Source organism: Chiloscyllium plagiosum, chromosome 14, assembly GCF_004010195.1.
Source record: "Chiloscyllium plagiosum isolate BGI_BamShark_2017 chromosome 14, ASM401019v2, whole genome shotgun sequence".
Classification (NCBI taxonomy): Eukaryota; Metazoa; Chordata; class Chondrichthyes; order Orectolobiformes; family Hemiscylliidae; genus Chiloscyllium; species Chiloscyllium plagiosum.
Genome location: NC_057723.1, coordinates 22,269,800 through 22,282,379, shown reverse-complemented (window position 1 = coordinate 22,282,379; position 12,580 = coordinate 22,269,800). Strand labels below are relative to the sequence as shown.

The 12,580-nt window shown below is 40.1% G+C and overlaps 1 protein-coding gene across 1 annotated transcript in view; it reads right to left on the bottom strand.

The window, feature by feature from the left end:
* The window catches only part of LOC122556548 (septin-8-B), a 98,473-nt gene that overhangs the window by 24,610 nt on the left and 61,283 nt on the right, over positions 1 to 12,580 (bottom strand). Inside the window, exons 2-4 of the mRNA XM_043703331.1 lie at positions 9,719 to 9,833; positions 4,650 to 4,845; positions 1,345 to 1,531 (exon numbers count right to left, since the gene is read on the bottom strand). Of these exons, the coding sequence (XP_043559266.1) occupies positions 1,345 to 1,531; positions 4,650 to 4,845; positions 9,719 to 9,833 (498 nt within the window). The remainder of the gene's footprint in view (positions 1 to 1,344; positions 1,532 to 4,649; positions 4,846 to 9,718; positions 9,834 to 12,580) is intronic.

The following is a 12,580-nucleotide window of genomic DNA, read 5'->3' as shown; positions in this document are numbered from 1 at the left end:
ACTTGGCTTGTATACCCTTGAGTTTAGAAGGCTGAGAAGGGATCTGATTATTAAAGGATTGGACACTCTGGAGGCAGGAAACATGTTTCCGCTGATGGGTGAGTGTCGAACCAGAGGACACAGCTTAAAAATACGGGGTAGATCATTTAGGACAGAGATGAGGAGAAACTTGTTCACCCAGAGAGTGGTGGCTGTGTGGGATGCTCTGCCCCAGAGGGCAGTGGAGGCCCAGTCTCTGGATTCATTTAAGAAAGAGTTGGATAGAGCTCTCAAAGATAGTGGAATCAAAGGTTATGGAGATAAGGCAGGAACAGGATACTGATTAGGAATGATCAGCCATGATTATATAGAATGGTGGTGCAGGCTCGAAGGGGTGAATGGCCTACTCCCGCACCTCTGGTCTGTTGTCTATTGTCAATCGAGGGCACAATCTTAATAAAAACCAAGCCACTTAGGCCTGAAATGAGAAGGAAGTCTTCACTCAGAATGTGTGTATCTTTGGAATTATCTACCCAGGGGATTGTGGAAGTTCAGTCATTAAGATCAAGATAGAGATTGAGTGAATTCTAGTCACTAATGACCAAGGGATATTGGGAATGTAGGATAATGGCACAGAGGTAGATAATGATCTAGAATTATACTTGAGGGCTTGGACTGGTTACTCCTGCTGATCTATGTTCCAATGTTCCTATTCTGTGGTTCACATATTGTTATTGTTCATCCAAAAACTTTAAGAATTTAATCCATCTGAAGAAATAAATAAAATCTGAACTTGGCATGGGAGGGAGGGAGAACAATTGTTAAGTTTATGGCAAACTCTCAAAGCTGAATTCTAATAGTTATCAATCATTACCCTGATCTTCTGGCTTTTTCCCTATATTTATAATGTTAACTTTAATATTATTGTCCAATGTGATGGTGCCTTAATGCCTGAGTTGATATGCACTCTAAAGGTCTCTCACTTCCTCGACCACTCTCAATACCTTGCAGTTTATTTTTTGCTCCCACCCCAACAAATGTAAACCATGCACTTCTCCAGATTGAATTCCATTTGTCATTTTTTCAACCCTTCACTCAATCCACTGATATCTTTCTGTAGCCATCCTTCTCACTAGTAACTGCCTCGCCAAGTATTGTCATCTGAAAATTTCCCAATCATACAATGCTGTAGAATACCCATACAACCAAGAAAAATTAAAATGTCAATTACAATAAATATTTTGCAATCCTCATTTATGAAGGAAAATCTCATTGAAGGAAGGAAGATCATTGCACATGTTGCGAGATGTTGCATGATAATCAATTATCAATTATCATGGCTTATTGATAATTGATTGTTGGTACCTTGCTGTCCAGCTTCTTCATAGTGACTAAATCCAATGATTTGAGACAATGACCAGTGGGAGCAATGAAATACAGGCAGACATGAACTCTTGTGTCATGAAAATCATACAGTGAGCGCTTGATCTTCAGCTCCTCTTGAAGGTAATTCTCAAACTGTGCATCAATGTAGTCAACAATGGGTTTATAGCTGAAGAACAAAAATAGAATGAACTGATGGAAATGCTGTTGCTCAAAAAAGTTAGTTGAGTTCCTCATGTGTTTACATTTTAAAATAATTATTTCCGGTCCATAATATTTGTATTGCACTACCTTACCAAAGATAGTAAACAATGGATTGTCGAAAGATGAATATTGCATGGTTTATTGTTAACACTACAATAGAAGTAACTTGCAGATAACTATTCAGTTATATTAGCAATCAATATTCTAGTAAACTAATATTGGTTTTTGCTTAGTTCTAAATAATATGGTATTTCCTTAACCACAATAACCTATTTTATATGATCTTCTGATTTTAATGTATTTTCTGTCACGCTCATTGTACCATATAAGTACATGGGTCAGTTATCTCAGCTGGCTGAATGGCTGGTTTGAGATGTACAATGATACCCAACAGCATGGGTTCAAATCCCACACCAGCTGAGGTTACCATGCAGAAGACTCCTTCTTAACCTCTCCCTGTTTTCGAGGATGGTGATCCTCAGGTCAAACCACCACCAGTCATCTCTCTCTCTCTCAAATGAGAGAGCAGACTCCTGGTCTGGTAGGACAGTGGGTTTAAAAAGAAAGTAAAGGATTTTCTGGTACATTAGTTGTTCTTGGGTCAAGAATAAATCTTTTAATTAGCAGATGAAATAAACAAGCAATCTGTTGTGTTTACCTCACTTCAAGAGTATTGGCTTCTGTAATCAAGCATGGGACACTAAAGAAAATGGTAAATGTAATACTGCAGACGTTCAAAGAACATCTCAGATTGAGTAAACACTTTTCAAAGTATGCCAATGTCTTTCTTTCCCTCATCTTTACAAATTCATTTCTTGGACTATCCCAATGATCTCTATTTTATCCAGTGCACTAGAAAAGCAGGGTCGAGAGTGTGGCACTGGAAAAACACAGCAGGTCAGACAGCATCCGCAGAAAAGGGAAAGAAAAATGAAATTTTGGGCATCAGCCCTTCAACAGGAATGAGGCTTATGGGCTGGGCTGGAGGGGGGAGGCAGCACTGAGAGATAAGTAGGTGGTAGCTGTGAATGCAATAGGTAGATTAAGGTAGGGGAAAAGGTGATAGGTCAGCGAAGAGGGTGGAGCGGATAGATGGGAAAGACGATGGACTGGTCAAGAGGGCAGTGCCAAATTGGAGGCTTGGGACTGGGATAAGGTGGGGGGAGGGGAAATGAGAAAACTGGTGAAATCCATAATAATCCTGTGTGGCTGCAAGGTCCCAAGGCGGAAGATGAGATGTTCTTCCTCCAGGCGTTGTGTGGTTAGGGTTTGGTGATGGAGGCAGCCCAGGACCTGCATGTCTTTGGTGGAGTGGGAGGGGGAGTTGAAATGTTCAGCCACGGGGCGGTTGGGTTGGTTGGTGTGGGTGTCCCAGAGGTGTTCTGTAAAACGTCGAATCTCCTGTTCCCTGGATGCTGCCTGACCTGCTGTGCTGTTCCAGCAATAAAGTTTCAACAGGTGAATTTGAGGTCAGGGTGAAAGGTGCTAGTGAAGTTGATAAACTGTTCAACCTCCTTGTGGGAGCACAAGTTAGTATTGATACAATCATCGATGTAGTGGACGAAAAGGTGGGGGATGGTGCCTATGTAGCTGCAGAAGATAGACTGTTCCACGTACCTGGCAAAGAGGCAGGAATAGCTGAGTCCCATATGGGTGTCCATGGCAACCCCCTTTGGTCTGGAGGAAGTGGGGGGATTGGAAGGTGAAGTTGTTAAGGGTGAAGATCAGTTTAGCCAGGCGGATAAGGGTGTTGGTGGAAGGGTACTGATTGGGACGGTGAGAGGAAGAAACTGAGGGCGTGGAGGCCTTCATCGTGGTGAATGGATGTTTACAAGGACTGGATGCCCATGGTGTAGATAAGGCGTAGGGGGCCGGGGAAAAGAAAGTGTTGGAGGAGGTGGTGTCCCAAACGTAGGTAAAGAGTTCTTTTTTAAAAAAAAAAAGAGGTTTCGGGAATTACGCCTTCATCAGGAATGGGACTTGTGGGCCGGGGTTAAACAAAAGAAAATAAAAAAAGAAAATAAAAAAACGAAAAATAAGAAAGAAAAACCCCATGTTTGATCCTTATTTGGCACTGAGCTAGCTCCTCTCAAAGTGCTGTAATCAGAGGCTCTACAACTAACTTCATTGGCTTCAATGAGTTGGATTAAATTACAACAGGAGCAAGAGTGCTCCAAAATTGGAAATACTCAACATGTTGAAGAACTCCTACTGCCTTCACCTCAAAGAAGCAATTTTTGTGATTCCTGTGAATAAAATTAATGTGCAATCTGGAAAAAAAATCTCAGAATTGTTAGTGGAAATAAAAGCAGTCAATATGCTTGCTTCTGACTGCAATCTTTGCAAATGCTTGCGAGGGTTTGTAAATGTGAAAATTAAATGGGAATAAAATCAGATTGAGCTGCAATGTATCCTGCGGTCAACTAGTTTGTTAACATATGCTGCTCGTGTGTGCATTGTTAGGAAGATGCTGGAAAGTTACTGGCAACAGGAAAAATATATTAGGCAATGGATACCTTTTGAGGAAGGAAAAATTAGAAAAGTTAAAAACCATGTTTCTTTGGAAAGGAGTGTGTGGGAGGATTTGTGCAAGCCAATTCTTGAACTCTTTTTGTGTTTTGTTGCTTTCATCAGCAATGGCTATTGACAATATCTGTTTGGTTCAAAGCAAAGCTCCAAAGATCACCACCTTGGTACTTCATGCACAAGATTACTGATTGCTTTATGTATAGTCAGTCTGTATTATGGACTCACTTGGAACTAGAACAATGTCCACTTTAGACAGAAAGAAGTACAACGGAAGGACCAGTGGTTGATACTTCTCCAGGTTAGAGAGAGATGTGGTGGGATAGGGGGTTGTGAAAATAGGATGAAGGGAAGAAAAATCTACTTCCAATGTGGAGTATCACTGACCAAAACCAAAGAGCAAATTTTCTAGCCAATAACCTGCTCAGAAGATTCTGTGTAGTGGTCTGGAAAGAGGATTCCATTAAAAAAAAGTGAGATGCAAGTTAATATATTCAAGAATCTTAAAAATGAACAATTCCTATTTAATTGTACACATACTCATTTCAAGAGCTTACCTTTCTTCTTTATTCACTTGGTCACCAAATCCCACTGTATTAACAACAGTCAGTTTAAGATCTACGTTACTCTCCTTCAACATGTAACTTTGTGGCTTTAAACGAACACCTGGTTCATAATGTGTAGCCTCTTCACTTTCAAACATGGTGTTGAACAGAGTGTTCATTAATGTTGATTTACCTATACCAGTTTCTCCTAAGGAAGCAAAAGGGATCAGTTAAACCTTTGAAAATAATAATATAGCAGCTACACTAACATAATGGTCATGGTACTGGGCTAATAAACCAGTTGTTTGGAATAATGATCTGGATACACAAATTCAAATCCCATCTCAGCCTCTGCAGAAATTTAAAAAACCCATTTAATTCACTCATGTCCTTAGGAAATGTCGTTATATAGCCTAGCTTGTAACTCCAGACCCACACCAACACACTGACTCTTAGTTCAGTTGATCACTTTTACTTCATTGTCCATAAGGAAATTAATTTTGGATGCATTGTTCATTCCTTAAAAAGTACAAAAATGAATAATAGCAACTAAAAAAATTTACTCCATCATAGAAATCAAGTTTACTTAAAATATGTAATGAAAACTATTCCAATGTATTAATATCATCCATCCGTGGGCCCTTCACTGAATGCATGCATCCTTGTCCATATATTAGATTAGATTAGATTAGATTACAATGTGGAAACAGGCCCTTCGGCCCAACAAGTCCACACCGACCCGCCGAAGCGAAACCCACCCATACCCCTACATTTACCCCTTACCTAACACTACAGGCAATTTAGTATGGCCAATTCACCTGACCCTGCACATCTTTGGATGGTGGGAGGAAACCGGAGCACCCGGAGGAAACCCACGCAGACACGGGGAGAACGTGCAAACTCCACACAGTCAGTCGCCTGAGGCGGGAATTGAACCCGGGTCTCTGACGCTGTGAGGCAGCAGTGCTAACCACTGTGCCACCGTGCCGCCCATATATCAAATTCCTGTTAAAACTTCTTATGGGGAAGGACACATGTTCAGGAACTAAATGTTTTCATTCAAGGGATTGCGTCCAAAAGTAATTTAAAAACAAAATTATGGAATGTGGACTTTGCTGGCTGGTCAGCATTTATTGCCCATCCCTAGTTGCCCTTGAAGAGGAGGTAGTGAGCTATTTTCTTGAACCATTACAGTCCACCTTATATATCCGCTGCCCTTGTCCTTCGAGATGGAAGTGGTCATGGTGTTGAGACAAGATTGCAACATCCAAGGAGCAGGAAAAAGCTCCTGATGAAAGGCTTCTGCCCGAAATATTGATTTTCCTGCTCCTTGGATGCTGCCTGACCTGCCGTGCTTTTCCAGCACCACTCTAATCTTGACTCTAATCTCCAGCACCTACAGTGTTGAAACAAGTCTGATTTTCGTTGTTCTTAACACTACTTTCATCCAAATTTTGAGAACAGATTTTATCAAGATCAACCTGCTCACCAAACACCATTCAAAAACCTCTATGCCCTTAAACAGTCTACTTTCCCAAAACAGGACTAGGAAAGGTATAAAAGATGGAGCAAATTACTGCAGATACTGGAATCTGTAACGAAAAAAAAGAAATGCTGGATATCAGGCAGAGTCCATGGAGAGACAGCAAGCTAACATTAAGGCCCGATGTCTCTACGGAGTGGACATGAAGTGTGGAGGGTGTAGCATTTATGTAATAGTGCTGGCAGAGAAAGGATTTGACAGTTCAGACTAAGTGATCTGAACGTGAGAATGGCAGAACAGTGGTGTATCTAACTACCAGACTGGAAAGGACAGACAGTCAACCTGGAGTTTGAAGCAAAGCTTAAAGAAAAGGAAGGAATGGGTTCACAATTTGAAGGTGTTGAACTCAATAGAGCCCAGAAGGTTGTGAAGTGTATGACGGATGATAGACTTGACTAAAGCCATACAGAAAAGTATTATAATTGTTGGATTGATTGGAAAATACTTTAAATTTTTTTAAAGGTGTTATACTGGCCTAACAAGTCATTCAATTATACCAAACTGCTAAAAATGCTTAGAATAGGATAAAGGTTCAATCTTTTTGCATGATTCGATGGTGTGATGCAAGGTGATCTGAGATGGGTTGGCCTGAAGGGAAGTAAAATAAGATGGGGAAAGAGATGAAAAATAATGCACACAAGAATCATGTTTAATCACTCGGTCATGCAGCATACTGACATACCTACTCAGTGAACAACACAGGAGCACTTTGTTATTTGTAATTTATATCAGTTACTAGTGAAGCTTGACAGGACTATTTTAGGCCACTATTGACAGATAAGATTGATAAAGCAAACGTTTTCTATAAGAGGGAGGTGGTGGTGTAGTGATGTCATGGTACATGTGATCCAGAACCCAGATAATGTTCTGGGGAGATGGACTCAAATTCATCATGACAGATAATTAAATGTTCATTCAATAAAAATCTGGAATAAAACACTAGCCCAATTGTGAATTCAGCCACTACAAAAAAAGACTTGTTTTACTCATGTCCTTTAGGGGTCGTGCTTACCTGAACGGATCTACATGGGACTCCAGACCCCAGCAATGTGATTGAGTCTTTGTCTCTGTGCAATTAGGGATGTACAATAAATGCTGGCCGAGGCAGCAATACTCACATTTCATAAATTAATGCAAAAATGGATAAAATTTATCAAATGGTGTGGTACTAAACTTGACCTTTGGTCTTTAATTAGATTCTTAATCTCAGATGAAATAAAAGGTGGATACTTCAACATCAGAGTCTGTCAGGATGGGGGAAGGAATATGAACTATGGGTCTCTACAGGCAGACAATCATTACCTAGCAGCTATTGTTTGGCAAAGTACATAAGGAGATAAAATTAGGTTGATTGATAGTGACTAAAACACTGTGGAAGGCATTAGCTAGAATTTTAGAACACGTGAAATGAAATACCAAGACATCCATGAATCAACTATTTTTGGAAGGCAGGAAACAGAGAGAGAGCAACAGGCACAACCTTAAAAAAAACACATGAAAAGTACAATTTCAATTTAAAGCTTCCTAATTTTTGAAAAATCTCAACAGGCATTTCATAATCCCCTTGGACCATATTCAATTACATTGGTGAAAACTAGAACAGTAAGTCAGATATTCAACACTAATTAAAACTAATGACACTCTCTGCAATTTAAATCTTCATGGATTATATAAAAGAGCTCGAGAGTGAGGTGTTGGAAAAGGACAGCAGGTCAGGCAGCTTCCAAGGGGCAGGAGAATCAACGTTTTAGGCAAAGCCCTTCATCAGGAATGAGGCTTGTGAGCCGGGGAGGTGGAGAGATAAATGGGAGGGTGTGGGGGGAAGGTAGCTAAGAGCCCAATAGGTAGACGGAGTTGGGGGTAATCGTGATAGGTCAGAGAGGAGGGTGGAGTAGATACATGGGAAGGAAGATGGACAGGTAGGAAGGTCATGAGGGCTGTGCTGAGTTGCAAAGCTGGAACTGGGATAAGGTGGGGGGAGGGGAAGTGAGGAAACTGGTGAAATCCACATTGATGCCATGGGGTTGGAGGGTCTGGAGGCAGAAGAGGTTCCTCCTCCAGGCATTGGGTGTTAGGGAGTGGTGGTGGAGGCGGCCCAGAACCTGTATGTCCTCGGCGGAGTGGGAGATGAAGTTGAAGTGTTTGACCAGGGGGCGGTCTGGTTGGTTGGTGCGCATGTCCCAGAGATGTTCTCTGAGGCACTCTCCAAGTAGGTATCCTGTCTCCCCAACATACAGGAGACCACATTGGGAGCAACAGATACTGTAAATGACGTGTGGAAGTGCAGATAAAACTCTGATGGATGTGGAAGGCTCCTTTGGGGCCTTGGACGGAGGTGAGGGGGGAGGTGTGGGTGCTGGTTTTACAATTTCTGCAATGGCAGGGCAAGGGAGGGTGGGTTGGTGGAGGGTGTGGAGCTGACAAAGAGCTGTCAAGCGTGATTTAGAAAGTAAAAAGATTAGGCTACAATCTGGTTCAAATATACAGAGGCAAATTGAAGGATAATACATCAAAATAAGTTGTATCTTTGCCAGCATTTTATTCTGCTTTCAATAATATCCACTGATTTTACAAATTCATGCACAGGCCCAGTATTTCAGACCAATTAATTAAAAAGAGAGATTTCACAGGCTACAACATTAAAGTGAATGTCTTTTGGAAAAAAAAAAGATGCATTGTTAAAAATCAACCTGTTCAGGCATGTTATGACACACCTCAGAGGACTTGAAAATGGACCTCTGGTCCAGAGTTAAGGAAACTCGACTGCACTCCAAGATGCTTGATGGGTGATCTGACATTGGCATGTTCATTTTGGGTCATTAGAGAATGATAAACAGGAAACCAAAAGGGACTTTTCCGCTCTTTCATCTACTGTTCTTAATTTACCTGTGGTGGTAACCCCAGCTGTCTTAACTGACATTAGTTAAGATTTGGAGGTGCCAGTGTTAGACTGGGGTGGACAAAGTTAAAAATCACACAACACCAACTTATAGTCCAAAAGATTTATTTAGAAGTACAAGCTTTCAGATCATAGTTCAAAGATTTCTGTGTCCTACGATCCTGCTCCACCAGCTACTTGATGAAGGATAAATGCTCCTACATCCAAATAAACCTGTTGGACTATAACCTAGTGTTGTGTGAATTTTGACATTAGTTAACTCAATCCTGATCAGAACAAACTCACAAGGTGCAATGACCCATTGAGTGATCTGAAGTGTCACAATATTTAAACATCAGAATATTTGAATCATTTAAACTAACAGGCTATCACTATATAGATGATGCTCATGCTAGGATGATGGCAATGGCAATTTCTGGATTGGTGGTGCTGGAAGAGCACAGCAGTTCAGGCAGCATCCGAGGACAGGCAAAATCGACAGGCAAAAAGGATGAAGGGCTTTTGCCCGAAATGTCGATTTTGCCTGTCCTCGGATGCTGCCTGAACTGCTGTGCTCTTTCAGCACCACTAATCCAGAATCTGGTTTCCAGCATCTGCAGTCATTGTTTTTACCACCTTGATGGCAATGGCAATACTCACCTACACAAAGAATGTTGAAACAGAAGCCTTGAGATACAGATTTGCCGACTAATTGATCAGGGAGACTGTCAAAACCCACATGACCACTGAGGCTTAGGGTACGTTTCTCTGTAGCCTGGATACAAAGGAATAAACATATTAAGTATTATAAAAATACAGCAAGCACCTTTTAGATAGTAGTATGCATGCACGCTGTACAAAAAGACCGAAACATACCTTGCACTTATCCTCTAGGCCATCTTCAGTTACTAAGCATAAACAGATGGAAACAGTAGATACTGTCTTCTTTGCACATCAAGTTCCCTCATAGGTGGATTATCAAAACTCTCAGTTATGTTATTTTATTTCCTACTTCTTCCTTCCACATCATTGTATATTGCACCAAACTGGCAGGCATTAGCAACATATTAACTGAGAAAGGTTGGGATAAATTTTAGCAATGGCTGCAAGTGAATAGGTGCCCTCTTGATTAAAAAATGAGAAATGTTCCAATGTGTGACAGGTTAAGCGGTTTGCAATGTTGCTGTCTGGCTTGCTTGCCAGACAAATGCTTGCTTTGTCCTCATCATTACTACTTTTCAGCCATGGACAAAAGCTTCCCAATTTTGCTTGCACTTTTTTTCTTGGTTACAGGAAGAAACCCACTTGTCACTTTTGTTTCTCCTCCTATTCCTTCTCTACCATTGAAATTGCTAAAGGACTCTACAGTTTAAGATTGCCTCCTTAAAGGCATCTCCCAAATGTGATAAAGTTTTATTTATTTTGGTATTAATTTGCAAATTAATTCCTTAGCACATTCTAGAGTGCATCTCAATTACTATCAGTACAATATAAACCACATGGTTTATTTAATCAGGCAGCTTCACTAATGTTAATCAGTGCACAACATTAAGACTAAAGATGGGCATTTTCTCATTCCAAAATTTATGTAAATTCCACAAAAAAATTAATTGCTCATCAAAGCGAGGGATTGAGTGTGGGAATGGTTATACAAGTGGGATGACAGATCCAAGTTATGAATAATAGAACACAAGGGTAACACATCATACTAATCTCTAAATTATTGCAGATCCATCACTTTTAGAAGTAAAAGTAAGTGATATGGCTTCTTAAAAATTATAAAGAATAGTAAAAACAGAAACCAAAAACTTTTTCTGAAAAATCTCTGCATACAAATTTCTCATTCGTATTTACTTTTATTTCATTTAAATAGAGGGTGATTTATAATCCATCACAACAATGATTTAATAAAAAATTTAATGCATAACCAGTGAGTTTTATATGAGGTACCCTAACAAAATCTATCAGCTACTAACTCCTTTTAATTGAAGTATCACCAAATCTCAATATTTGCTTTATTTTTAGTTGCTCATTATCTTGATCAAGAAGCAAAACTAAATTACTAAGATCCACCCAAGTCATAGTAAGATATCTATACTTTACTGGGTTAATACTATCAGTTAGTGTGCAAGTATAACATAGCAGGTCTTTGCACCACGGATTAGTGCACCAGTTAAATGCTGAAAACAGGTCAATGATCGGAGCTTTTAAGTATTTAAAAAGAATCATTAGAGAATTGATGACATCTCTGGAGAAGTATTAGTCTCAGTTGTGAACGTCCACGACTAGCATGCATTTAACTAATCTATGTAAAACACATAGGAGTTATAAAACACACCAGGGATCAACATTAGTTACTGCCAGTGTTTTCTTTTTCAATGCTACTAGAATATATGATGTGTCAATGCACGTTTGTGACCGGCTCTTGTCAAGTGGGTGTATAATGCTAAACATACATAAAACTCAAAACCTCAGGTATCAAGGATTATTGATAGCAGCCAGGACAACGACAGCTTGTCATAGCAAAAAAGTGCTATGGGAACCAACCCAATTTGGGTTTGATTAACAGCTCTATCCACAGTGACAGTGAGGTTAAGTCTTAGATGGTGGAATGCTTATGATTATTTCTCTGGTCTCTTTGATGAACAGCTTTACAACTGACAGTCTGCTTATTGTGGGTTTACTGGAACAGTGTCAGGAAGCCTGGTAACTCAGGTCAATGTCATAACTAACAGGCTATGCAGAGGTTGTATTTCATAACATGAAGACTCATTGACTTGTTTCAGGTATCAACTACCTGCATAGGGTTTAATTAGCATTGTAGAGGCTTTGTTATTTTAATACTACTATTTGTTTCTTCTCTTAATATACTTACTATCATGAACTCACCACATAAATTAGTCTTAGTTTTTGTCTGACCCTCAATCCACAGTACATATTCTTCAACTACCCGAAACAAGACTATATGGTGGCACATGAACACAGAGTACAGTTAGTGCCTCTGGATCTCATATTTACTCAGATATTGCTTCAGGTAAAGACACAGACTAAATTGGAAGGGATTAGCGGTCAGCTTGCAGGAATTAACAGCAATAGAGAGTATTGTAATTGTACAGTCTCTAGCATAAATGATGCATCTAACATTGCAAACCACGCCTTTCCTGCTGACAATTGGCACATTTATCCTTAATGTCTTCAAACAGGCCATTTCTCAAAGTGAAAGGTTATCATGGTGTTTGTGGATGTGGGTCCAAGGCTGACAAAGTGGAATTGATTTGTGCTGTATGTGGCAAAGATATGGAATAGTGAGTGAAGACCATGGGCAGGTAGAAGCATGAAAGGAAACATGGTTCCACAAAAAGTTAAAATAGATAAAGGTAAAGTCGCCATAGCCCCAGTAGACCATCGGGCTGCTGTTTCAGAGAGAGAGCAAAAGAGAGAGAGAGAGAGAGAGAGAGAGAGAGAGAGAGAGAGAGAGAAAAAGAAAGAGAGAGAGAGAGAGAGAGAGAAAGAGAGAGGGAG